The sequence below is a fragment of the Panulirus ornatus genome, chromosome 72, assembly GCF_036320965.1.
Source record: "Panulirus ornatus isolate Po-2019 chromosome 72, ASM3632096v1, whole genome shotgun sequence".
In the NCBI taxonomy this organism is placed as follows: Eukaryota; Metazoa; Arthropoda; class Malacostraca; order Decapoda; family Palinuridae; genus Panulirus; species Panulirus ornatus.
Genome location: NC_092295.1, coordinates 14,083,333 through 14,110,923, shown reverse-complemented (window position 1 = coordinate 14,110,923; position 27,591 = coordinate 14,083,333). Strand labels below are relative to the sequence as shown.

Below are 27,591 nucleotides of genomic sequence, written 5' to 3'. Positions count from 1 at the left end.
ACAGAAGTGTGAGCCAGTACACCCAGACGCATGACATGATCCTGGAGGTACAGGAGTGTGAGCCAGTACACCCAGACGCATGACATGATCCTGGAGGTACAGCAGTGTGAGCCAGTACACCCAGACGTCTCCCAGGCCACGTCTTGTGGCCACTCACGGAGTGATGCCAGTGTACGCCTCGATCCAGTCCAGGTAGTGATGGACACGAGTGAAGGCGTTCGGGTATCCGAGCTGACATCCTCCAGCTGACCCGAAGGAGGTGATGCCAAGGGTCACGCCATTGTAGTTCAAGGGGCCGCCAGAATCACCCTGGAAGAACATCGGATTTTTATGTTCAGTAAGATCTATATCAATAATTTCTATCTCTTTTTTTTATACGACACCAGTGATGCCCAGGTCATGATGCTGTATCAAATGCTAGTCGTTACAGAAGAGATACAGATCCTCACATTACAGGTTCCTCTCCCGCCACTGCCGTCGATACAGATGTTGCCTTCTGTAATGATGCCGTACACAGCATTACAATCAGCATTGTTGATTGTGTATACGTCCACCTCACGTAAGACGTCAGAGATGCCATCACCGTCTGATGGAGGAAGAGAGATCACCTGGTGTGGACCAGACATGGACTATGGAAGCAGATATGTACGATCCACTTTGCAACACATACCTTACATGGCCAGAAGGACAGTGTATATATGTTGTAAACATTCTACAGACACGTCTTACATGGCCAGAAGGACCGTGTGTATATGTATACATTCTACAGACACGTCTTACATGGCCAGAAGGACCGTGTGTATATGTAAACATTCTACAGACACGTCTTACATGGTCAGAGGGACCGTGTATATATGTAAACATTCTACAGACACATCTTACATGGCCAGAAGGACCGTGTGTATATGTAAACATTCTACAGACACGTCTTACATGGTCAGAAGGACCGTGTATATATGTTATAAACATTTCACAGACACGTCTTACATGGCCAGAAGGACAATGTATATATGTAAACATTCTATAGACACGTCTTACATGGCCAGAAGGACCGTGTGTATATGTAAACATTCTACAGACACGTCTTACATAGCCAGAAGGACCGTGTATATATGTTTAAACATTCTACAGACACGTCTTACATGGCCAGAAGGACCGTGTATATATTTAAACATTCTACAGACACGTCTTACATGGTCAGAAGGACCGTGTATATATGTTTAAACATTCTACAGACACGTCTTACATGGCCAGAAGGACCGTGTGTATATGTAAACATTCTACAGACACGTCTTACATGGCCAGAAGGACCGTGTGTTTATGTAAACATTCTACAGACACCTCTTACATAGACAGAAGGACCGTGTGTATATGTAAACATTCTATAGACACGTCTTACATGGTCAGAAGGACCGTGTGTATATGTAAACATTCTACAGACACGTCTTACATAGGCAGAAGGACCGTGTGTATATGTAAACATTCTACAGACACGTCTTACATGGCCAGAGGGACCGTGTATATAAACTGTAAACATTCTATGATCATCTATACTTACTGTCAGAGGTACGACCCCAGCCAGTAGGGGTAGCGATGATGCTCGTTGAGACGTTGAAGGAAGGCAGCTTGACCGGCTGGATGTATGCTGTCAAAAACAGGTTGAGTTAAAGACAAAGTCATCACACACACACACACACACACACACACACACACACACACACACACACACACACACACACACACACACACACAACTGGATGGCTCAGTTAACAGTTGAGCCCATGTTAGCGTCCGTGTGCTCAGTGCTCAGCCGTGGTTTCTGCGACCTGGACCTCCAGATGCTGGGATCATTATGTACTGCTAGGCTACACAACCAGGGGCTCAGGTGAGGATCTACCAGGCTACACAACCAGGGGCTTACGTGAGGATCTACCAGGCTACACCACCAGGGGCTCAGGTGAGGATCTACCAGGCTACACCACCAGGGGCTCAGCTGAGGATCTACCATGCTACACAACCAGGGGCTTACGTGAGGATCTACCAGGCTACACCACCAGGGGCTCACGTGAGGATCTACCTGGCTACACCACCAGGGGCTCAGGTGAGGATCTACCAGGCTACACCACCAGGGGCTCAGGTGAGGATCTACCTGGCTACACCACCAGGGGCTCAGGTGAGGATCTACCAGGCTACACCACCAGGGGCTCAGGTGAGGATCTACCAGGCTACACCACCAGGGGCTCAGCTGAGGATCTACCAGGCTACACAACCAGGGGCTTACGTGAGGATCTACCAGGCTACACCACCAGGGGCTCACGTGAGGATCTACCTGGCTACACCACCAGGGGCTCAGGTGAGGATCTACCAGGCTACACCACCAGGGGCTCACGTGAGGATCTACCTGGCTACACCACCAGGGGCTCAGGTGAGGATCTACCAGGCTACACCACCAGGGGCTCACGTGAGGATCTACCAGGCTACACCACCAGGGGCTCAGGTGAGGATCTACCAGGCTACACAACCAGGGGCTTACGTGAGGATCTACCAGGCTACACCACCAGGGGCTCACGTGAGGATCTACCTGGCTACACCACCAGGGGCTCAGGTGAGGATCTACCAGGCTACACCACCAGGGGCTCAGGTGAGGATCTACCAGGCTACACCACCAGGGGCTCAGGTGAGGATCTACCAGGCTGTCGCAGGTCTGGTAAGATGATGCTCTGTTAATTCTCACATTTCGCGACTTGGATTATATCTTAGTCCATTTTTCCATTTTTTTTTCTTTTTTGAATGATATTATTATTTCATTCTTTTGATTTATAGTCAGCAGACTATTCTTGATATTCTGGTTAATACTCAACTATCTATTCGAATGTTCCTTTCTCACTTTGGATAAAATTGATTAGGTTTTGTATATAGGCTTAGTAGATTTATAACCTATTATCATTATATCGTTCTTGATTGCCATTTACTATATATACTACAAACTATATGCCATATATACTATATACTATATATACTATAAGTTTGAATGGAGAAAAATTGGAGGAAGTAAAGTGTTTTAGATATCTGGGAGTGGATCTGGCAGCGGATGGAACCATGGAAGTGGAAGTGAGTCACAGGGTGGAGGAGGGGGCGAAGGTTCAGGGAGCGCTGAAGAATGTGTGGAAGGAGAGAACGTTATCTCGGAGAACAAAAATAGGTATGTTTGAAGGAATAGTGGTTCCAACAACGTTATATGGTTGTGAGGCGTAGGCTATAGATAGGGTTGTGCGAGGGTTGGTGGATGTGCTGGAAATGAGATGTTTGAGGACAATATGTGGTGTGAGGTGGTTTGATCGAGTAAGCAATGAAAGGGTAAGAGAGATGTGTGACGATAAAAAGTGTGTGGTTGAGAGAGCAGAAGAGGGTGTGTTGAAATGGTTTAGACATATGGAGAGAATGAGTGAGGAAAGGTTGACAAAGAGGATATATGTGTTAGCGGTGGAAGGAACAAGGAGAAGCGGGAGACCAAATTGGAGGTGGATGGATGGAGTGAAAAAGATCTTGAGCGATCGGGGCCTGAACATACAGGAGGGTGAAAGGCATGCAAGGAATAGAGTGATTTGGAACGATGTGGTATACCGGGGTTGACGTGCTGTCAGTGGATTGAATCAGTGCATGTGGAGCGTCTGGGGTAAACCATGGAAAGTTTTGTGGGGCCTGAATGTGGAAAGGGAGCTGTGGTTTCGGTGCATTATACATGACAGCTAGAGACTGAGTGTGAACGAATGTGGCCTTTGTGTGTGTGTTTTCCTGGCGTTACCTCGCTGAAGCAGGGGGTAGCGATGCTGTTTCCTGTGGGGAGGGGTAGCGCCGGATTTCGATGAAAGCAACCGATTATGGATATGTACACGTGTATATATGTATATATCCGCGTATGTGTATGTATATGTATGTATACGTGTATATGTTGATATTTATATGCATGTATATGTGCATGTATGGGCGTTTATGTATGTATATACGTATGTGTATATGAGTGGCTGGGCCATTTTTCGTCTGTGTTCCAGGCGTTACCTCGCTGACGTGTGAACCATTCATCATTCCTCTCTCAGTAATTCTTACCATTGAAGGCGACTCGTTCCGGCAGTCTGATGAGCGCTATGTCGTTGGTGAGCCAGTAGGGATCCCAGTATTGATGGGTCACGAAGTAATAGGACGTCATGTCCACTTGCGAGTCCTCGATGATCCGTATGTTGTGTGCGCCCATGACCACCACTGCCTTAGCAGCGCTGAAGGTTCATGCTCGGTCAGGGGGTCGAACTGGACGTATCTCGAAGTGACACTTGGAGACACATTTCCCTAACTCTGGTGTTACTTTCCTACATGTGATTCAGACATATAATAAATCCAAATATATACATTTCTATGGCTCCCCTGAATCGTTCTGGCATTGTACTATGAACCATGATGATGATAATTGGTAGTGAATAATATAAACATCAAACACTATCTAATAACTCCTACATAGTGCAAACGTGTTCTTCAAAATGTACAACATATTCTTCACTGTATATCACTTATCAAAGTCATCATAACAGTTAATGTGACACCATACATTATTATACATCACGTTCTTTATGATGCATCACATACATTATCATATATAACATATAATACATCATATACATCATTATACGTGATATACATCACATATGTCTTCATACATCATATACATCATCATGTATCACATGTATCACATACATCATCATACGTGATATACATCATATACATCTCATACATCATACACATCATCATACGTGATATACATCATATACATCTCATACATCATATACATCATCATACGTGATATACATCATATACATCTCATACATCATATACATCATCATGTATCACATGTATCACATACATCATCATACGTGATATACATCATATACATCTCATACATCACATACATTATCATACGTGATATACATCATATACATCTCATACATCATATACATCATCATACGTGATATACATCATATACATCTCATACATCACATACATCATCATACGTGATATATATGATATACATCTCATACATCACATACATTATCCTACGTGATATACATCATATACATATACATCACATACATCATCATACGTGATATACATCATATACATCTCATACATCACATACATTATCATACGTGATATACATCATATACATCTCATACATCATATACATCATCATACGTGATATACATCATATACATCTCATACATCACATACATTATCCTACGTGATATACATCATATACATATTATACATCACATACATTCTCATACGTGATATACATCACATACATCTCATACATCACATACATTATCATACGTGATATACATCACATACATCTCATACATCACATACATCTCATACATCACATACATCATCATACGTGATATACATCATATACATCTCATACATCATATACATCATCATACGTGATATACATCATATACATCTTATACATCATCATACGTGATATACATCATATACATCTCATACATCATAGACGTCATCATACGTGATATACATCATATACATCTCATACATCACATACATTCTCATACGTGATATACATCATATACATCTCATACATCATATACATTAGATGCCCATCATCAGGTCTCCCCCGTCCTGGGTCGCCGATCCTACAGTAAGGCATGAAGTCTCTGGTCCATATATACGTCCGTGTGCCCTCTATATTTGGGTCTGACACAGTAAACCTCTCCTACAATGACCCGTATACACGAACCTTACGACGGGCGGTCGACTTTGCGAATGCGACGAAGCCCTTGCAACGTCGCATTGAAGAACCTTGCAACGTCGCATTGAAGAACCTTGCAACGTCGCATTGAAGAACGTGGAAAATGTGACGCAGGTCGACGCTGATTGGCTGGCTGGTATGACTCTACGATGAATTATTGGAACGTTGCAAAGGTGGCCTTAGTGAGGAGACCTCCTTGCGATGAGACTTTACGAAGGAATATAGTCGTTAATAATTACATATCTTATCTCTTAAATGATTATTTATGCATTAAATACATTCGAAAATATTATTATCTTATGCTAAAGAGATGGGAATTCGAATATAAGTTACAGGAAAATATTTTTTTCGAGACTGGTGCGAGTATAGTCTGACAAAACATAAACATTCTCCAGTAGCGGTAAGACTCACACCAGTCTCGAAAAAAATATTTTCCTGTAACTTATATTCGAATTCCCATCTCTTTAGCATAAGATAATAATATTTTCGAATGTGTCTAATGCTAAATAATCATTTAAGTGACAAAATATGTAATTATGAACGACTATTTTCCGTCGTAAAGACTCATCGCAAGTGACCTTACAAAGGTTACATTAGCAACGTCTCAAAGAGATCTTAACTTACCAGCAGAGTGGTCAGACAGATGGCAAATGATGTTTTATGTAGACAAGTGTAAAGTTATGCACATTGGAGACAAGAATATACATTACGACTACAAACTATTCGGAAACTCTCTAACTAAAGTAAATGAAGAAAAGGACCTTGGAGTTGTCATTAACAACAATCTGAAATACACTAAACAGTGTCAAGCAGCAAGTAAAAAAAGGTAACCAAATGTTATGTTTCATAGCCAGGAACACAAGACACCAGAAACAATTCTCACACTTTATAATTCTCTAGTCAGACCAAACCTTGAATATGGAGTCCAGTTTTGGTCACCAAACTATGAAAAAGACGAAGAAAAATTAGAACAAGTACAAAGACGCGCGACAAAACTGATCCCATCACTTAGAAATCTGGTATACGAAGAGAGGCTAAAACCAGGACAAATGGAATATAATTCAAAGCTACAAGATGTAGTACGGACGTGGGAAAAAGATTCTTTTCCTATAGATGTGTTGAGCACTGGAATAAGTTACCGTCAGACAGTGTGAATGCTAAGACTATAGATACCTTCAATTTTCATTTAGACAAATATTTCATAAATTTAGGTTTACTCCGAGAAAAACGCCAGAAATAAACTGTATAAACGACAGCGGTAACGGGTACACTAGAAGGCTAATGTGCAGCAGCGGGAAGTCAGTGATAGCTTACAAACTGTCTGTCTTTCTCACGTAAACTCGTGTTAAAGATTCTTTAGGTTCATCATCCATCCTGCTCACTTGTGTGGTTACGTAAAGGAGGAAATAATTACCATACGAGATGTCCTTCTCTACCCTCCCCACACACAGACACACACACACACACACACACACCGCCCGTGTGGCGCGCATGTGTATCATTCATCATGAAGACGACTCATCCACAGTCAGTCCTCGATAGTTCACGTATCACAGTTCCTGCAGTGAATCACAGTTCATGCAATGAATCACAGTTCCTGCAGTGAATCACAGGTCCTTAAGTGAATCACAGGTCCTGCAGTGAATCACCATTCCTGCAGTGAATCACAGTTCCTGCAGTGAATCACCGTTCCTGCAGTGAATCACAGGTCCTTAAGTGAATCACAGTTCCTTAAGTGAATCACAGGTCCTGCAGTGAATCACAGGTCCTGCAGTGAATCACAGGTCCTGCAGTGAATCACAGTTCCTGCAGTGAATCACTGTTCCTGCAATGAATCACAGTTCCTTAAGTGAATCACAGTTCCTTAAGTGAATCACAGTTCCTTAAGTGAATCACTGTTCCTGCAGTGAATCACTGTTCCTGCAGTGAATCACAGGTTCTGCAGTGATTGATAAAGTTCATATTTCGCTCCAACGAAATTTGTAACTTGACCAGATGTGACCTGAGGCACTGGTCTGTGTCATCCTGTTAACCCACGGTGCATATTTACGTGAGAAATAAGTCCGTCTTTAGAAAAAAAGAAAGCAATTTAATACCCCACGCTTCTCCTTCATGTTCCAGAGATCGAAAAAAATATCGACTGTATGATAAACCACTGAAGGGGAAGGGTGCATCCTGTCCTCTGGCAAATATGCCATCTTTAGTTTTTACTTTGATTTCTTAAATTTGTCAGAGGTAAGACGTTCCGAGATGTGTCTGTCTACTAGAGACGATTCCCTTAAGATCCCAAACTCAGAAGACCTGATCTCTGTTGTCATCACATGATCTGAGTGATGAACAGTCTGATGAAGTGAACCAAGCCAGTGATGTACTGTACCATCTTGGGAAGAATGGCAGGGTGTTGGTAAGATCAGAGAAGCTACCTCGTATATATCTTCCTTCAAGCCAGTGATGTGTACCATCTTGGGAAGAATGGCAGGATGTTGGTAAGATCAGAGAAGCTACCTCGTATATATCTTCCTTCAACTCTCAACTTGCTAGACTTATGAATGAATGAACCCAGTTTTCACAGCGGCCTTACTTCTGTTGGACACTTACGTCATCCTGAGCCACCGTCATTATCAGTTCCTGCTCAAAGGCATTACTCTGAACCTGTTCGAGAATTCAGCCTTAGGCTGTTCCAGACCCAACACAGTTACTGCAACATACTTTGGAACATCATTATTAGGTTAGGCTTCCTCTCCAGCCTTTTTGATGTTGGAGGTTCCAGTCAAGCACAAAAGTCCACATCAAGGCCAGGCCTTAATTGAAATATAGAAAGAATTATGAAAAGGAAATAGAAAAAACAAGGGAAAGTATCTATGATTTTTTGAGAAAGTATAAAACCTGTCTTTTGAAATGTGCCAGGCATTAGTTATTGGGAAAGACATGAGAGGGTGGAGGGTTCCAAAGATTCGACGTGTAGAGAAAGAAAGAGGTATCAAAACGGCCCACCCTTGAGTTGCTGATGGCCACACAATAATCATGTGACGCAGCAGCTTGCCGAGTATTGCGTGGTCTAGTGAGTGGTGTGGGCACGCAAGCAGCCAGTCCTTGGGAGCAAAAACCAAAGTAATACCTGTTGAAGTGGGAAAGTGAACCAACATCGCCGAGTAGGGTAAGGAGGTCAAGTTTGGAAGTCAGCCTGGGACAGTGTATAAGGCGGATCACTTTCGACTCAACTCTGTCTATCAAAGATGCAGAGGTAGAACCACCCTAAATGTGAGAGCAGTACTCCACTCAAGGACATCTAAACAGGACACCCAGTTTCTTAGATGCGGAGTTTCTGTAATGTGGAGTTTCTGTAATGTGGAGTTTCCAAAAAAAGAGTGGATGTTACAATAATACCAAGTACGTTCATTGAGTCAAGAAGTGGAATTACAGAACCATTAAAGGAGAGACGAGAGTTGTGAGGAGTTTTCGATGGAACGATGGGAAGAAACTGGGTCTTGGAGGCATTAAACTTTACAAGATTTTGTCTACCTCACTGAGAAACCTTGTCCAAGTTTGAGTGCCTTGAGGAAGGTGTGTCAAGACGAGATGCAGGTCGAGTGAGAGAAGAGGGAGTAGAATCAAGGACGTGGATGAATGCTGTGTTGAGCCGACAGCGTATGAGAACATTAGATTATATGTGGAGGAAAAGAAATCGTTGAAAAAAGGAGAAAAATTGTAGGGGACAGGACAGAACCTTGAGGGACACCGCTGTTGATGAAGAAAGGGGGAGAGGCTGCTCCAACAACAACCACACAGATAGATCGGCCAGAGAGGAAGCTAGATATGAAGGAGCAAATTGAGGGAGGGAAGCCAAAAGAGGGGAGCTTAGAGATGAGACCCCCGATGCCACACCCTGTCAAAAGCCTTAGATATGTTAAGAGCAACTACATACGACTCCCCAAAATCTTTCAGGGATGATGACCAGACATAAGTAAGATGGGAAAGAATATCACCAGTGGATCTCGCCTTACGGAAGCCATACTGGTGATTAGAGGGAAGACTGTGAATTTCGAGGTATTCAAAGATATTGGAGTTGAGGAAGGATTCAGAGACTTTGGAAATGATATATGTCAAAGCAATAAGACGGTAGTTAGAGGGTCAGAACGGTCACCCTTCATAGGGATGAGATGTATCAATGCTTACTTCTATGGAGAAGGAAGAGTTTTGGTTTTAAACAGAATTGGAACAGACGAGCAAGCACAGGTGCAAGTTTGGAGGCACACTCCTTCAGTCCACGGGGATGGATGCCATCAGGACCATAAGCCTTGCTTGTGTCAAAAGCAAGAGGCGCTTTTAGGACAGGCCGATGACTGGGAGAAGCATAGGATTAGTAAGAGGAGCATCAGGGGGTGAAGGAATGTTAGAATCACCCAAGGTGGAGTTAGAAGAGAAATGGGAACTAGAGTTGCTTTGTCTGCTGGAGAGACAGCTATAGTGCCGCCACAACGGAAAAGTGAAGGGAAGGTAGAGCGACAGAAGTTGTTAGAGATGCCCTTAGCTAAAGACCAGAAAGATCTATCAGTGGATGACGAGGAGAGGTTATCACACTTCCTATGAATAAAGGAACGCCTCGCCTCACGGATAACGTGCTTGCAGTGATGACGGGCAGTGATCAATGTTAAATGGGAGTTAGAGGAAGAAGAGTATCTCCAAGAACAGGAACGGTTGAACCATTGATTGGATGAAGAGGTCGTCTTGGAGGAAGAGGGGATAAATGCTTCCATTCCTGCAAGAATCACCTCTGCTATGCGTCTGGCGGAGACAGAAGCATCACCACATAAGAGACAGTAATTTACCCAAGGAAAGTCAGAGAAGAATTTACGTAAGATATTCCAGTCAGCTTTGTTGAGGTGTTAGTATTTACGCTTAGAATGAGCTGCTGGAGGAGAGGTGCGGTTAGAATAGATAATGATCAGGTGTATCAGGACATGCTGAAGTCACTAGGAATCTTAAAACTGAATATTCAAGTCACTCGTAGACTCAGTGTAAGATTCGTCAGGAAGATTCTCTGAGTCACGTCTAGATTTCCCAGAACATATTAGCTTAACCTTCTGGTGGGAGACCGTCCCTCCCCAGCTTATGATCAGGTCAGAAAGCTGGCAACGTCTCACCTCCACCACACGTAAGTTACTGGATAAGACATGTGCAAGACGAAAGGTCGAAGGCTTCTCAGCTGGCGATACGAAACGTGAATCACAACAACCTAGTCTGAGTAGCCTTCAGAATGCTGCCTGGTCTAGTTAACAGCAGAGACATACAAGTTGTTTGCTCCCGTAAACTCAGGTAGACAGAAAGAGCCAATCATTCATAATGTCCTTCTCTAAAACCCAATGTTGTGGACAATTTTGCCTCCGTCGGCAACCGGGGATGTTCTAAGACACAGTTGAGGTATCTTCTCTGATACGTATACTTACTTGTACACACAGTGAGCGGCAGTCAGGACCCACTTGTCGGAGATGAGGGAGCCACCACAGAAGAACCCATCGTCTATGAAGAGCGCCACCTGGTGTGGCCAGGAGTGTGGTATGGCCTCAGACCCGCCAACGATGCGAGACTCTTCTGTCATGTTATATAGTGTTGGATATTACCGTAAGGTTCATAATTGTCACTTAGATTATGAAACATATTTGCCATTCTGTTTATGACCATAACATAATAGTATATGACCTCACCCGTCCTGGGGGCTCCTCTTGGTGTGACCAGGGGCTTGGGCGACTTCCAGTGCCATTCTTTGCCCGCAGCGGGGTTACCACTCTGTGGGAGGGAGGCACACTTACTCTGCTACTTATTGCATATTGACTGTCACTTGTGTTATATACTGGTTAATAAGATATTGACTGTCACTTGAGAAGCTCATCTTCAAGGGAAAGTGGAAGACAAAGTTGGCAGGATTGAGAGTGTCAAGTTGTGTTAACATAAAGTTGGACGTGACGAAGGAACTTGTGAACCAGCCAGACTTACGGCGGAGGCGAGAGCGAGGAGGACAAGGAAGGCGACCTGGGTGATCATTGTTGCAGGTGGCGGTGGGTGGGTGGTGCAACAGCCTCGTCTTGCACACCTTATATAACCCGACCCACTCCACCAAGTGTCATATGGACGGTTCACACACTGACGATGGTCAGCATCTCTCCTAACACGTCCGTGTCACCACTGAAACGATAAAGAAGATGTAAAGGAAGAAAATCATCCACTGGAGAGGAGATTCTTCTCCTGTTTACCACCTGAAAGACAAGAGTTGAGGCAGTTCATCAGTGCAGAATTACTGCTGGAAAATCAGGTTCCTCACATTTGATGGCTCGTAGTGGAGCAGCATTTTAGGACAGTCATTCGAGCACTAACGAGCAGAGCAACAGGATAGAAGTATCATTATGATACCCACAAAACTCCTAACCTGATTGGCTGAGAATCTTGAACAACCTCACTACAGTCTGGCAGGTGAAATTGTTGAGAACCTGCTCATCATGTGTGATGCAGATTTCATCACTGTCTTCCCTTACGTGGTCATAATATCTTTAAGGTTCACCTCACACCAGCTTATCATGTATAAGTTACCATTTCGAAAATCACATATATCTACATTTTCTCTTACACTCTTACCTTCATTCATCTTACCTTCATTCATCTTACATTTCATTCATTTGACCTTCATTCATCTTACCTTCATTCATCTTACATTTCATTCATTTCACCTTCATTCATCTTACCTTCATTCATCTTACATTTCATTCATTTTACCTTCATTCATCTTATCTTCATTCATCTTATCTTCATTCATCTTACCTTCATTCATCTTATCTTCATTCATTTTACCTTCATTCATCTTACCTTCATTCATTTTACCTTCATTCATTTTACCTTCATTCATCTTACCTTCATTCATCTTACCTTTATTCATCTTATCTTCATTCATCTTACCTTTATTCATCTTATCTTCTTTCATCTTACCTTCATTCATCTTACCTTCATTCATCTTACATTTCATTCATTTTACCTTCATTCATTTTACCTTCATTCATCTTACCTTCATTCATCTTACCTTCATTCATCTTACATTTCACTCATTTTACCTTCATTCATCTCATCTTCATTCATCTTACCTTCATTCATCTTACCTTTATTCATCTTATCTTCATTCATCTTACCTTTATTCATCTTATCTTCTTTCATTTTACCTTCATTCATCTTACCTTCATTCATCTTACATTTCATTCATTTTACCTTCATTCATCTTACCTTCATTCATCTTACATTTCATTCATTTTACCTTCATTCATCTTACCTTCATTCATCTTACATTTCATTAATTCTACCTTCATTCATTTTACCTTCATTCATCTTACCTTCATTCATCTTACATTTCATTCATTTTACCTTCATTCATCTTATCTTCACTCATCTTGCATTTCATTCATTTCACCTTCATTCATTTTACCTTCATTCATTTTACCTTCATTCATCTTACCTTTATTCATCTTACCTTCATTCATCTGACATTTCATTAATTCTACCTTCATTCATTTTACCTTCATTCATCTTACCTTCATTCATCTTACATTTCATTCATTTTACCTTCATTCATCTTACCTTCACTCATCTTGCATTTCATTCATTTTACCTTCATTCATTTTACCTTCATTCATTTTACCTTCATTCATCTTACCTTTATTCATCTTATCTTCATTCGTTCTACCTTCATTCATCTTACCTTCACTCATCTTACCTTCATTCACTTGACATTCATACATCTTACCTTCATTCAACTTAGTATCATTCATCTTACATTTCATTCACCTTACCTTCATTCATCTTACCTTCATTCATCTTACCTTCATTCATCTTACCTTCATTCATCTGTACAGACTAACATCACGTGGTGAGTACCAGTGTTGGCACGCCTTTTTTGTCCGTGGCCACATGCACCTCTGCTGAGGGTCAGTGTGGAGGACTGGTGGCCTCAGTCCCTGACCCCCCAGGGTAGACCAGGGTAGACCAGGGTAGACCAGGGTAGACCAGGTGTTACAGTAAGTACTATTCTTTTTTTTTTTTTTTTTTTGCTTTGTCGCTGTCTCCCGCGTTTGCGAGGTAGCGCAAGGAAACAGACGAAAGAAATGGCCCAACCCACCCCCATACACATGTATATACATACGTCCACACACGCAAATATACATACCTACACAGCTTTCCATGGTTTACCCCAGACGCTTCACATGCCTTGATTCAATCCACTGACAGCACGTCAACCCCGGTATACCACATCGCTCCAATTCACTCTATTCCTTGCCCTCCTTTCACCCTCCTGCATGTTCAGGCCCCGATCACACAAAATCTTTTTCACTCCATCTTTCCACCTACAATTTGGTCTCCCTCTTCTCCTCGTTCCCTCCACCTCCGACACATATATCCTCTTGGTCAATCTTTCCTCACTCATTCTCTCCATGTGCCCGAACCATTTCAAAACACCCTCTTCTGCTCTCTCAACCACGCTCTTTTTATTTCCACACATCTCTCTTACCCTTACGTTACTTACTCGATCAAACCACCTCACACCACATATTGTCCTCAAACATCTCATTTCCAGCACATCCATCATCCTGCGCACAACTCTATCCATAGCCCACGTCTCGCAACCATACAACATTGTTGGAACCACTATTCCTTCAAACATACCCATTTTTGCTTTCCGAGATAATGTTCTCGACTTCCACACATTCTTCAAGGCTCCATCGGTCGTTTTATCTATAGATACAAAGTTTCCCTGTCGTGTTGTGTGTCCTCTCCCACAGACAAGTCAAGATAAAGGTTTTCCTTGTGTCTATGTAACCACGAAGGCTCCCTCTGTGTGTCGGCAGGACTCTGTGTTGCAGCCTTGGTGTGTAGCGACGACGATAATTTGTGATATCTTCTCACTATCTGCCTGAAGATGTAAACAACTGGCAAGTGACGGTCACAACAGCGACCCATTCCACAAACTGCATCAGAAAATGTAAACTTTCTGATATTACCAAGAGTTTATATTCTGCCAATGGTTCTCCAGACGAGTGTAGCGGTTCGTTCCTGCCTATGGTTCCCAGACGAGTGTAGCGGTTCGTTCCTTACCAGTAATAATGATTAACAGATGACGCTGTCATCTGTGGTTTGTGGGATGGTAGTTTAGATATGGTTGGTTTGTGGAAGATGAAATTGAATAGGTATTGTGACCACTTAATGAAATCGAGGGAGAAATCTCCACAACCAACGATTTAACAGTTAGTGCAGAGAGTTACTTAAAGATGTCTACAAGCAAGTGTGTTTACGAAAGCTGTTTAGACATGAAAGATTCTGCTGTTATTCTATTGTTTTGTTCTTCTCTGCTTTCATTAATGTTTACTGGTTAACTAAACGTTCAGTGAGTCAACATGTACATTGATTATCTGGCTTAAGTTTTGAAGCAATGAATGATCTACCAGTCTTGTTTATCAAGCACTGACGTAAACAACAGGAGAGTTTCCTTTGCTATGGATGGATATCCTGACGGACTGTCCCAGGGAAAGCCAAGACGTAAGTCAGGATTCAAGCAATGTTTATCATCAGCCATGACTGTGTGAACTACCAGGTGTTCCCATGGCAGGTGAGACCCTCCGTATGACGTAGTTATGTCCTTCAATCAGCCCACTTGGTGGAGTGGGTCGGGTTATATAAGGTGTGCAAGACGAAGCTGCTGCACCACCCACCGCCACCTGCAACAATGATCACCCAGGTCGCCTTCCTTGTCCTCCTCGCTCTCGCCTCCGCCGTAAGTCTGGCTGGTTCACAAGTTCCTTCGTCACGTCCAACTTTATGTTAACACAACTTGACACTCTCAATCCTGCCAACTTTGTCTTCCACTTTCCCTTTAAGATGAGCTTCTCAAGTGACAGTCAATATCTTATTAACCAGTATATAACACAAGTGACAGTCAATATGCAATAAGTAGCAGAGTAAGTGTGCCTCCCTCCCACAGAGTGGTAACCCCGCTGCGGGCAAAGAATGGCACTGGAAGTCGCCCAAGCCCCTGGTCCCACCAAGAGGAGCCCCCAGGACGGGTGAGGTCATATACGAGTCTCTTATTGGATGCATGATAATGAATGGTGATTCGCTGAGTGCACTTTTAGAAATGCAATCTAACACAAGTGATCTGTGTGGATTTAGAACTAATGTTGGTCATTGTATTTCATGACAGAAGAGTCTCGCATTGTTGGCGGGTATGAGGCCATACCACACTCCTGGCCACACCAGGTGGCGCTCTTCATAGACGATGGGTTCTTCTGTGGTGGCTCCCTCATCTCCGCTGAGTGGGTCCTGACCGCCGCTCACTGCATGTACGGGTAAGTATATAGGTATGAGATCTTGCCTGAAACTGTGGCTTAAGATATTCCTGTTACCTCCAGTGCAAATACTGTATGCCTTCTTAGCAATCAGGGTAGAGAACCACTGATGTCCTTGCTCATCCAGTCTACCTGATCTACTTGATAAGATTGTTAGATTATCTGGGCATCAATACACCAGACAGTTTCGAATTCTGTTCCTGGAGCCAAACTCCTCCTGCGCCTCTGTTTTTAGCTGGATCAGGATTTTGTGATTCACGTTTCTTACTGCCAGCTGGGAAACCTTCGACCTCTGGTCCTGCACATGTCTTATCCAGTAACTAAGATGTGGTGGAGCTGAGACGTTGCCAGCTTTCTGACCTGATCATAAGCTGGGGAGGGACGGTCTCCCACCAGAAGGTTAAGCTAATATGATCTGGGAAATCTAGACGTGACTCAGAGATTATTGTTCAGTCTGAAAAAATTTACATTGGACTCACAAGATAATTAAATATTTAGTTTAAAGGGTCCCAAAATTTCCCCAGGTTCTTATACACCTATATATATATATATATATATATATATATATATATATATATATATATATATATATATATATATATATATATATATATATATATATATATATTGCAAAGGATCACAATTTTGCGCGTGATCAAGATATTCCTATGAGACCACGGGGAAAATGAAACACGAAAAGTTTCCAAGTGCACTTTCGTGTAATAATCACATCATCAGGGGAGACACAAGAGAGGAATATAACAGTCAGTTGATATACATCGAAGAGACGAAGCTAGGACGCCATTTGGTAAACATGTACACGCCTTCACCGTCTCGATCAATACCCTCCCATATAATTTACCAGGAATACTCAACAAACTTATACCTCTGTAATTTGAGCACTCACTCTTATCCCTTTTGCCTTTGTACAATGGCACCATGCACGCATTCCGCCAATTCTCAGGCACCTCACCATGAATCATACGTACATTAAATAACCTTACCAACCAGTCAACAATACAGTCACCCCCTTTTTTAATAAGTTCCACAGCAATACCATCCAAACCTGCTGCTTTGCCGGCTTTCATCTTCCGTAAAGCTTTTACTACCTCTTCTCTATTTACCAAATCATTTTCCCTAACCCTCTCACTTTGCACACCACCTCGACCAAAACACCCTATATCTGGCACTCTATCATCAAACACATTCAACAAACCTTCAAAATACTCACTCCATCTCCTTCTCACATCACCACTACTTGTTATCACCTCCTCATTAGCCCCCCTCACTGAAGTTCCCATTTGCTCCCTTGTCTTACGCACTTTATTTACCTCCTTCCAAAACATCTTTTTATTCTCAATGAAATTTAATGATACTCTCACCCCAACTCTCATTTGCCCTCTTTTTCACCTCTTGCACCTTTCTCTTGACCTCCTGTCTCTTTCTTTTATACCTCTCCCACTCATTTGCATTTTTACCCTGCAAAAATCGTTCAAATGCCTCTCTCTTCTCTTTCACTAATAATCTTACTTCTTCATCCCACCACTCACTACCTTTTCTAATCAACCCACCTCCCACTCTTCTCATGCGCAAGCCATCACTGCTTCCCTAAATACATCCCATTTCTCCCCCACTCCCCCTACCTCCTTTGTTCTCACCTTTTTCCATTCTGTACTCAGTCTCTCCTGGTACTTCCTCACACAAGTCTCCTTCCCAAGCTCACTTACTCTCACCACTCTCTTCACCCCAACATTCTCTCTTCTTTTCTGAAAACTCCCACAAATCTTCACCTTCGCCTCCAGAAGATAATGATCAGACATCCCTCCAGTTGCACCTCTCAGCACATTAACATCTAAAAGTCTCTCTTTCGTGCGTCTATCAATTAACACGTAATCCAATAACGCTCTCTGGCCATCTCTCCTACTTACATACGTATACTTATGTATATCTCGCTTTTTAAACCAGGTATTCCCAATCACTAGTCCTTTTTCAGCACATAAATCTACAAGGTCTTCACCATTTACATTTACAACACTGAACACTCCATGTATACCAATCATTCCCTCAACTGCCACATTACTCAACTTTGCATTCAAATCGCCCATCACTATAACCCGGTCTTGTGCATCAAAACTACTAACACACTCATTCAGCTGCTCCCAAAACACTTGCTTCTCATGATCTTTCTTCTCATGCCCAGGTGCATATGCACCAATAATCACCCATCTCTCTCCATGAACTTTCAGTTTTACCCATATCAATCTAGAATCTACTTTCTTACACTCTATCACATACTCCCACAACTCCTGATTCAGGAGTAGTGCTACTCCTTCCCTTGCTCTTGTCCTCTCACTAACCCCTGACTTTACTCCCAAGACATTCCCAAACCACTCTTCCCCTTTACCCTTTAGCTTCGTTTCACTCGGAGCCAAAACATCCAGGTTCCTTTCCTCAAACATACTACCTATCTCACCTTTTTTCTCATCTTGGTTATATCCACACACATTTAGACACCCCAATCTGAGCCTTCGAGGATGATGAGCATATATATATATATATATATATATATATATATATATATATATATATATATATATATATATATATATATATATATGTATATATATACATATATATATATATAAGAGTAAATGTGAATAAGACCAAGGTTATTAGGTACAGTAGTGTTGAGGGTCAAGTCAATTGGGAGGTAAGTCTGAATGGAGAAAAACTGGAGGAAGTAAAGTGTTTCAGATATCTGGGAGTGGATTTGGCAGAGGATGGAACCATGGAAGCGGAAGTAAATCATAGGGTGGGGGAGGGGGCGAAAATCCTGGGAGCCTTGAAGAATGTGTAGAAGTCGAGAACATTATCTCGGAAAGCAAAAATGGGTATGTTTGAAGGAATAGTGGTTCCAACAATGTTGTATGGTTGCGAGGCGTGGGCTATGGATAGAATCGTGCGCACGAGGGTGGATGTGCTGGAAATGAGATGTTTGAGGACAATATGTGGTGTGAGGTGGTTTGATCGAGTAAGTAATGTAAGGGTAAGAGAGATGTGTGGAAATAAAAAGAGCGTGGTTGAGAGAGCAGAAGAGGGTGTTTTGAAATGGTTTAGGCACATGGAGAGAATGAGTGAGGAAAGATTGACAAAGAGGATATATGTGTCGGAGGTGGAGGGAACGAGAAGTGGGAGACTAAATTGGAGGTGGAAAGATGGAGTGAAAAAGATTTTGAGTGATCGGGGCCTAAACATGCAGGAGGGTGAAAGGCGGGCAAGGAATAGAGTGAATTGGATCGATGTGGTTTACCGGGTCGACGTGCTGTCAATGGATTGAATCAGGGCATGTGAAGCGTCTGGGGTAAACCACGGAAAGTTGTGTGGGGCCTGGATGTGGAAAGGGAGCTGTGGTTTCGGTGCATTATTGCATGACAGCTGGAGACTGAGTGTGAGCGAATGGGGCCTTTGTCTTTTCCTGGCGCTGCCTCGCGCACATGAGGGGGGAGGGGGATGTTATTCCATGTGTGGCGGAGTGGCGATGGGGGTGAGTAGGGGCAGACAGTGTGAATTGTGTGCATGTGTGTATATGTGTGTGTCTGTGTGTGTATATATGTGTGTAAGTTGCGATGTGTGGGTGTGTATGTTTGCGTGTGTGGACGTGTGTGTGTGTGCATGTGTGTGGGGGTGGGTTGGGCCTTTTCTTTCGTCTGTTTCCTTGCGCTACCTCGCAGGCGCGGGAGACAGCGACAAAGCAATATATATATATATATATATATATATATATATATATATATATATATATATATATATATATATATATATATATATTATGATTATGTAGGTGTTTATTAGTGTTGTGTGCACATAAGACGGTACTGAGACATATGTGCAACATATCATAGTTAGATTTACTTTGTTCATAATTGATGTGGCGCAGTCATATAGAGACTTTAGTCCAGTGTTTTGTGTGCACAGTGACTGGATGTGATGGTGTAGGTCTCGCTGAGGATGTGAAGACATTCATACTGATGCTCTTTTGGGAAGAAAATGAAACTGTTTACTTCTTTTTCTTCTGGTTCAGTATAGTATGGCATAGTATGAAGATGTATTACTGAAACATCTCGTGACATGGTTCATACCCAGGCAGCAGGAGTGTCGTTAGGGAAGTGTGTGTGTGTGTGTGTGTGTGTGTGTGTGTGTGTGGGTGCAAGTTGTATGTTGCGATGTACCGAGTTGTAACCACAGACATTCTCCGCAGCGCGAGGAAAGCAGAGGTTGTGATGGGAGCTCACAACATACGGTTGGTTGAGGACTCACAGATCACGATGACATCATATTACTTCATCGTACACCAGTACTACGACCCTTACTGGCTGGCCAACGATATAGCTCTCATCAAACTCCCTGAGCCTGTCACCCTTAGCGGTAAGAGGACAATATATACATTTATCACACGTGATCGTATCAGCGAGGTAGTACCAGGAAACACTCGAAGAAAGACTCATTCATTTATGTACACGCACATACATGTACATATGCATACATATACATATAAAAATCAACGTATACATACGTATACATGGACATACGCATACATATATACATACACATGTACGTATTCATGCTCACTCGCCTTCATCCATTCTCGGCTCATCCCCTCCCCACAGGAAACAGTTTCGCCAACCCCTGCATCAGCGAGGTAGCGCCAGGAAACAGACGGAGAAACGCCACATCCGCTCACACTCATTTTCTGTCATGTGTAATGTTATCACACGTGACTTAGTTTTGATCCCGGATTTCCGAGAACGGTAAGAAGGCGTAACCACTTGACCCTCTGAGGGCGAAAACCTCTCTCACTGGATGTGCCATCATCAACATGTCTAGTGCCACACTCTCTTACTGTAGCCCTATAGAGGGGGAGACAGGCCGCCCACACCCTGGCGGGCCTGAGGACGCCGCAAATGAACTCACAGGCATTAAGGTAGAATCATTTATATGGATTCCAATGTGAACATTATTTGTTCTGGTATTGAGACATTATTTAGGTGCGTGTGTGGTGATTTAAGACATTCTCAGGGTTTCTGTTTCCCAGAGTTTAATCTGTTATCTTCGTGGTCACCTGTCATTAGGTCCTAGTTATGATGGGGTTGTTAAAGTCTCCTACAGTCAGTGATGCCTTATCATTTACCAACGACTTAATTTCCTCATACAAATCTCTCCTTTTCTGCACTTCGTGTAAAGATAATCTTGTACTATATATTCGTCAGTTCAGTACACAGTGACTCGTATGTCTCAGCATCCAATTTTCTAATGGTGTTTACTTGTCATCTGTCTCGTTAGCGTAACACAACATCGGCATCACTAGGTTTGGTTCGTCTGTCTTCATTCTTGCTGAATTCATCCACATCTCTGACTGATGCAGTATCAGGTTTCTGTGATAGAAACATACCAGTACATTGTAGGTTGATACTTCAAGTTTTGTGTCGAAACGTTTCGCTTGGGGAGTCGAGATCACAGTGTTGCCAATTTTGTAAGGACAGACTACCTTGCTGGGGTCACCTGGGCCCAGCAGATGTGGTCACACTTGACCTGGGTGAAAGCTTATGACGTGTTCTCACTCCGCTCCTGGTACACACCTTCATGAACCGCTCTTGTAGATATCTACCAAGAATTGCATTACTAGTCTTGCACAAATGTAGGCCATCTCCACCAGAATAATCACCCATCTCCACCAGAATAATCTCCCATCTCCATCAGAACAATCTCCCATCTCCATCAGAACAATCTCCCATCTCCACCAGAATAATATCCCATCTCCACCAGAATAATATCCCATCTCCACCAGAATAATCTCCCATCTCCATCAGAACAATCTCCCATCTCCACCAGAATAATCTCCCATCTCCATCAGAACAATCTCCCATCTCCACCAGAATAATCTCCCATCTCCATCAGAACAATCTCCCATCTCCAGCAGAACAATCTCCCATCTCCACCAGAATAATCTCCCATCTCCATCAGAACAATCTCCCATCTCCATCAGAACAATCTCCCATCTCCACCAGAATAATCTCCCATCTCCAGCAGAACAATCTCCCATCTCCACCAGAACAATCTCCCATCTCCACCAGAATAATCTCCCATCTCCACCAGAACAATCTCCCATCTCCACCAGAATAATATCCCATCTCCACCAGAATAATCTCCCATCTCCATCAGAATAATCTCCCATCTCCACCAGAACAATCTCCCATCTCCACCAGAATAATCTCCCATCTCCATCAGAACAATCTCCCATCTCCACCAGAATAATCTCCCATCTCCACCAGAACAATCTCCCATCTCCACCAGAATAATCTCCCATCTCCACCAGAACAATCTCCCATCTCCACCAGAATAATCTCCCATCTCCATCAGAACAATCTCCCATCTCCACCAGAATAATCTCCCATCTCCACCAGAACAATCTCCCATCTCCACCAGAATAATCTCCCATCTCCATCAGAACAATCTCCCATCTCCACCAGAATAATCTCCCATCTCCAGCAGAACAATCTCCCATCTCCACCAGAACAATCTCCCATCTCCACCAGAATAATCTCCCATCTCCACCAGAACAATCTCCCATCTCCACCAGAATAATATCCCATCTCCACCAGAATAATCTCCCATCTCCATCAGAACAATCTCCCATCTCCATCAGAACAATCTCCCATCTCCACCAGAATAATCTCCCATCTCCATCAGAATAATCTCCCATCTCCAGCAGAACAATCTCCCATCTCCACCAGAACAATCTCCCATCTCCAGCAGAACAATCTCCCATCTCCACCAGAATAATCTCCCATCTCCACCAGAATAATCTCCCATCTCCACCAGAATAATCTCCCATCTCCATCAGAACAATCTCCCATCTCCATCAGAACAATCTCCCATCTCCACCAGAATAATCTCCCATCTCCACCAGAATAATCTCCCATCTCCACCAGAATAATCTCCCATCTCCACCAGAATAATCTCCCATCTCCACCAGAACAATCTCCCATCTCCACCAGAACAATCTCCCATCTCCACCAGAACAATCTCCCATCTCCATCAGAATAATCTCCCATCTCCAGCAGAACAATCTCCCATCTCCACCAGAATAATCTCCCGGAGTTATGTGTTGAACACTTCAGTCGTGTAGATGATGTGTTACCCACACTTTAGTCAACTCATGTTCATTATACTACATAATACTACGTATAATACTACATAATGATGTTTATAATACTACATATAATACTACATAATGATGTTTATAATACTATATATAATACTACATAATGATGTTTATAATACTATATATAATACTACATAATGATGTTTATAATACTATATATAATGATGTTTATGATACTAAACAATGAAGTTGATAATACTACATAATGAAGTTGATGCTACTTCATAATGAAGTTGATGCTACTTCATAATGAAGTTGATAATACTACATAATGAAGTTGATGCTACTTCATAATGAAGTTGATGCTACTTCATAATGAAGTTGATAATACTACATAATGAAGTTGATGCTACTTCATAATGAAGTTGATAATACTTCATAATGAAGTTGATAATACTTCATGATGAAGTTGATAATACTTCATAATGAAGTTGATGCTACTTCATAATGAAGTTGATAATACTACATAATGAAGTTGATAATACTTCATAATGAAGTTGATGCTACTTCATAATGAAGTTGATAATACTACATAATGAAGTTGATGCTACTTTATAATGAAGTTGATAATACTACATAATGAAGTTGATGCTACTTCATAATGAAGTTGATAATACTACATAATGAAGTTGATGCTACTTCATAATGAAGTTGATAATACTACATAATGAAGTTCATGCTACTTCATAATGAAGTTGATAATACTTCATAATGAAGTTGATAATACTTCATAATGAAGTTGATAATACTACATAATGAAGTTGATGCTACTTCATAATGAAGTTGATAATACTTCATGATGAAGTTGATAATACTTCATAATGAAGTTGATAATACTTCATGATGAAGTTGATGCTACTTCATAATGAAGTTGATAATACTACATAATGAAGTTGATGCTACTTCATAATGAAGTTGATAATACTTCATGATGAAGTTGATAATACTTCATAATGAAGTTGATAATACTTCATGATGAAGTTGATGCTACTTCATAATGAAGTTGATAATACCACATGATGTGTATCATGACACGAGCTACCACGTCATGTGTTCTTATGTATCATTACGACAGCCTACGTGTGGCCGGTCCAGCTGCCTTCCTACAACGTCTCCGTCAACACCATAGTGACCCCCACCGGCTGGGGTCGTACGTCTGACAGTAAGTACGACATCCGACGACCTGTGTGGGGGTTTACTGATGATGATATACACACGGTCCCTGTGTGGGGGTTTACTGATGATGATATACACACGGTCCCTGTGTGGGGGTTTACTGATGATGATATACACACGGTCCCTGTGTGGGGGTTTACTGATGATGATATACACACGGTCCCTGTGTGGGGGTTTACTGATGATGATATACACACGGTCCCTGTGTGGGGGTTTACTGATGATGATATACACACGGTCCCTGTGTGGGGGTTTACTGATGATGATATACACACGGTCCCTGTGTGGGGGTTTACTGATGATGTACACACGGTCCCTGTGTGGGGGTTTACTGATGATGATATACACACGGTCCCTGTGTGGGGGTTTACTGATGATGATATACACACGGTCCCTGTGTGGGGGTTTACTGATGATGATATACACACGGTCCCTGTGTGGGGGTTTACTGATGATGATGTACACACGGTCCCTGTGTGGGGGTTTACTGATGATGTACACACGGTCCCTGTGTGGGGGTTTACTGATGATGATATACACACGGTCCCTGTGTGGGGGTTTACTGATGATGATATACACACGGTCCCTGTGTGGGGGTTTACTGATGATGTACACACGGTCCCTGTGTGGGGGTTTACTGATGATGATATACACACGGTCCCTGTGTGGGGGTTTACTGATGATGATATACACACGGTCCCTGTGTGGGGGTTTACTGATGATGATATACACACGGTCCCTGTGTGGGGGTTTACTGATGATGATATACACACGGTCCCTGTGTGGGGGTTTACTGATGATGATATACACACGGTCCCTGTGTGGGGGTTTACTGATGATGTACACACGGTCCCTGTGTGGGGGTTTACTGATGATGATATACACACGCTCCCAGTGGTCTTCTACAGGGTGGGTCATAAGTATTACTTTGCGTCTCCCTAGCCCACAGTTGTACTCTAGCTGTTCTTCCTCACTCTTAACAGGTGTTGGTGGTACTTCTGACGTCCTACGTCAAGTGGATGTGTACGTCATGAGCAATGCTGATTGCAACACTGCCTTTGGCATCATTACTGATGGCAACATCTGTATTGACAGCACTGGCGGCAGAGGAACGTGTAATGTGAGTCGGATATAACTTGCTTTATGTCACTATGATACAGGAGGATTACCTGGGTAATCATAAGGTACAGTATGATTACCTGGGTAACCATAAGGTACAGTATGATTACCTAGGTAACCATAAGGTACAGTATGATTACCTGGGTAATCATTAGATGCAGTATGATTACCTGGGTAACCATAAGGTACAGTATGATTACCTGGGTAATCATTAGATGCAGTATGATTACCTGGGTAATCATAAGGTACAGTATGATTACCTGGGTAACCATAAGGTACAGTATGATTACCTGGGTAATCATAAGGTACAGTATGATTACCTGGGTAATCATAAGGTACAGTATGATTACCTGGGTAATCATAAGGTACAGTATGATTACCTGGGTAACCATAAGGTACAGTATGATTACCTGGGTAATCATAAGGTACAGTATGATTACCTGGGTAACCATAAGGTACAGTATGATTACCTGGGTAACCATAAGGTACAGTATGATTACCTGGGTAATCATTAGATGCAGGAGGATTACCTGAGTAACCATAAGGTACAGTATGATTACCTGGTAACCATAAGGTACAGTATGGTTACCCAGGTAATCATCAGACACAGGAGGATTACCTGGGTAATCATAAGTACAGCATGATTACCCAGGTAATCGTCAGGTACAGGAGGATTACCTGGGTAAGCATAAGGTACAGCATGATTACCCAGGTAATCATCATACACAGCATGATTACTGGGGTAATCATCAGATACAGCATAATTACTGGGGTAATCATCAGATACAGCATAATTACTGGGGTAATCATCAGATAAAGCATGATTACCTGGATAGTCATCAAATACAGCATGATTACCTGTGTAATCAGAAGGTAGAGCATGACTACCCAGGTAATCATCAGATACAGCATAATTACTGGGGTAATCATCAAATACAGCATGATTACTGGGGTAATCATCAGATACAGCATGATTACCTGAGTAACCATAAGATACAGCATGATTACAGCATGATCTGAGTCATCATCATTTATGATACAGAAGAATACGTAATAAATCGTTTCATTTCTCTAAGCCATCCGACCTTCCAGGGCGATTCTGGCGGCCCCTTGAACTACAATGGCGTGACCCTTGGCATCACCTCCTTCGGGTCAGCTGCTGGATGTCAGGCTGGACATCCTGACGCCTTCACTCGTGTATACTACTTCCTGGATTGGATCAGGACGTACACTGGCGTAACCCCGTGAGCGATGCTAGGTGTAGCCCTGGGAGACGTCTGGGTGTACTGGCTCACACTCCTGTACCTCCAGGATCATGTCATGCGTCTGGGTGTACTGGCTCACACTCCTGTACCTCCAGGATCATGTCATGCGTCTGGGTGTACTGGCTCACACTGCTGTACCTCCAGGATCATGTCATGCGTCTGGGTGTACTGGCTCACACTGCTGTACCTCCAGGATCATGACATGCGTCTGGGTGTACTGGCTCACACTCCTGTACCTCCAGGATCATGTCATGCGTTTGGGTGTAAAGATGTACAATAAAGTGTCTAGCAACAGTTATCTTTATTAACCTAACTCATTTACTTATATGAATTCACTCTTTATTCAATATTCTTTACTAATTTGAGATATGAAAGAAAGCACCTACTTAGGTAACTTATTGTTTTTCTATTTGGATAAGATAGTGTGGCAAAGAGGCTTGAGTGAATGGGATTTCATTTCTCAATAAAGGGAGAGACATCATTGTTAATTAGTTAGGATTTTCAGTTTGTGTGTATAGGTCTAATATAGGGCTAATGTGCATAAGGATTGGCAGAATACTTGCAAAGGCAAGATGAACAAAGACGAATGTACGGGTTACAGTGGCATAAATCTGTTCA

General features: G+C 42.5%; 2 protein-coding genes and 1 long non-coding RNA gene across 3 annotated transcripts; 1 reads left to right on the top strand and 2 right to left on the bottom strand.

Moving 5' to 3' along the window:
- Nucleotides 1–17: 17 nt before the first annotated feature.
- LOC139748131 (brachyurin-like) lies at nucleotides 18–11,945 on the bottom strand. The gene is made up of 7 exons (XM_071660803.1): nucleotides 11,810–11,945; nucleotides 11,521–11,602; nucleotides 11,263–11,407; nucleotides 4,108–4,274; nucleotides 1,559–1,645; nucleotides 450–586; nucleotides 18–309 (listed from the first exon to the last, which is right to left on the bottom strand). The coding sequence occupies exons 1-7, from the start codon at nucleotides 11,855–11,857 to the stop codon at nucleotides 154–156; spliced, it is 822 nt and encodes a 273-aa protein (XP_071516904.1). The 5' UTR covers nucleotides 11,858–11,945; the 3' UTR covers nucleotides 18–153.
- A 3,553-nt stretch (nucleotides 11,946–15,498) lies between these two features.
- Nucleotides 15,499–27,267, top strand: LOC139748129 (brachyurin-like). The gene is made up of 7 exons (XM_071660801.1): nucleotides 15,499–15,620; nucleotides 15,828–15,909; nucleotides 16,047–16,191; nucleotides 20,450–20,616; nucleotides 24,489–24,575; nucleotides 25,573–25,709; nucleotides 26,801–27,267. The coding sequence occupies exons 1-7, from the start codon at nucleotides 15,573–15,575 to the stop codon at nucleotides 26,954–26,956; spliced, it is 822 nt and encodes a 273-aa protein (XP_071516902.1). The 5' UTR covers nucleotides 15,499–15,572; the 3' UTR covers nucleotides 26,957–27,267.
- On the bottom strand, nucleotides 25,691–26,794 carry LOC139748132 (uncharacterized). The gene is made up of 3 exons (XR_011712539.1): nucleotides 25,939–26,794; nucleotides 25,849–25,908; nucleotides 25,691–25,758 (listed from the first exon to the last, which is right to left on the bottom strand). It is a non-coding gene; the product is annotated as an uncharacterized lncRNA (long non-coding RNA).
- Nucleotides 27,268–27,591: the final 324 nt, after the last annotated feature.

Bases quoted from the DNA above. Each gene is read 5' to 3' on its own strand.
- LOC139748131 (XM_071660803.1), bottom strand. From the start codon at position 11,857: ATGATCACCCAGGTCGCCTTCCTTGTCCTCCTCGCTCTCGCCTCCGCC. The intron at 11,603-11,809 runs GTAAGTCTGGCT...TCCCTCCCACAG, and splicing joins TCCTCGCTCTCGCCTCCGCC to AGTGGTAACCCCGCTGCGGG. The intron at 587-1,558 runs GTAAGTATAGAT...TTCCTCCATCAG, and splicing joins CTGGGGTCGTACCTCTGACA to ACGGTGATGGCATCTCTGAC.
- LOC139748129 (XM_071660801.1), top strand. From the start codon at position 15,573: ATGATCACCCAGGTCGCCTTCCTTGTCCTCCTCGCTCTCGCCTCCGCC. The intron at 16,192-20,449 runs GTAAGTATATAG...CATTCTCCGCAG, and splicing joins GCCGCTCACTGCATGTACGG to CGCGAGGAAAGCAGAGGTTG. The intron at 25,710-26,800 runs GTGAGTCGGATA...CCGACCTTCCAG, and splicing joins GCGGCAGAGGAACGTGTAAT to GGCGATTCTGGCGGCCCCTT.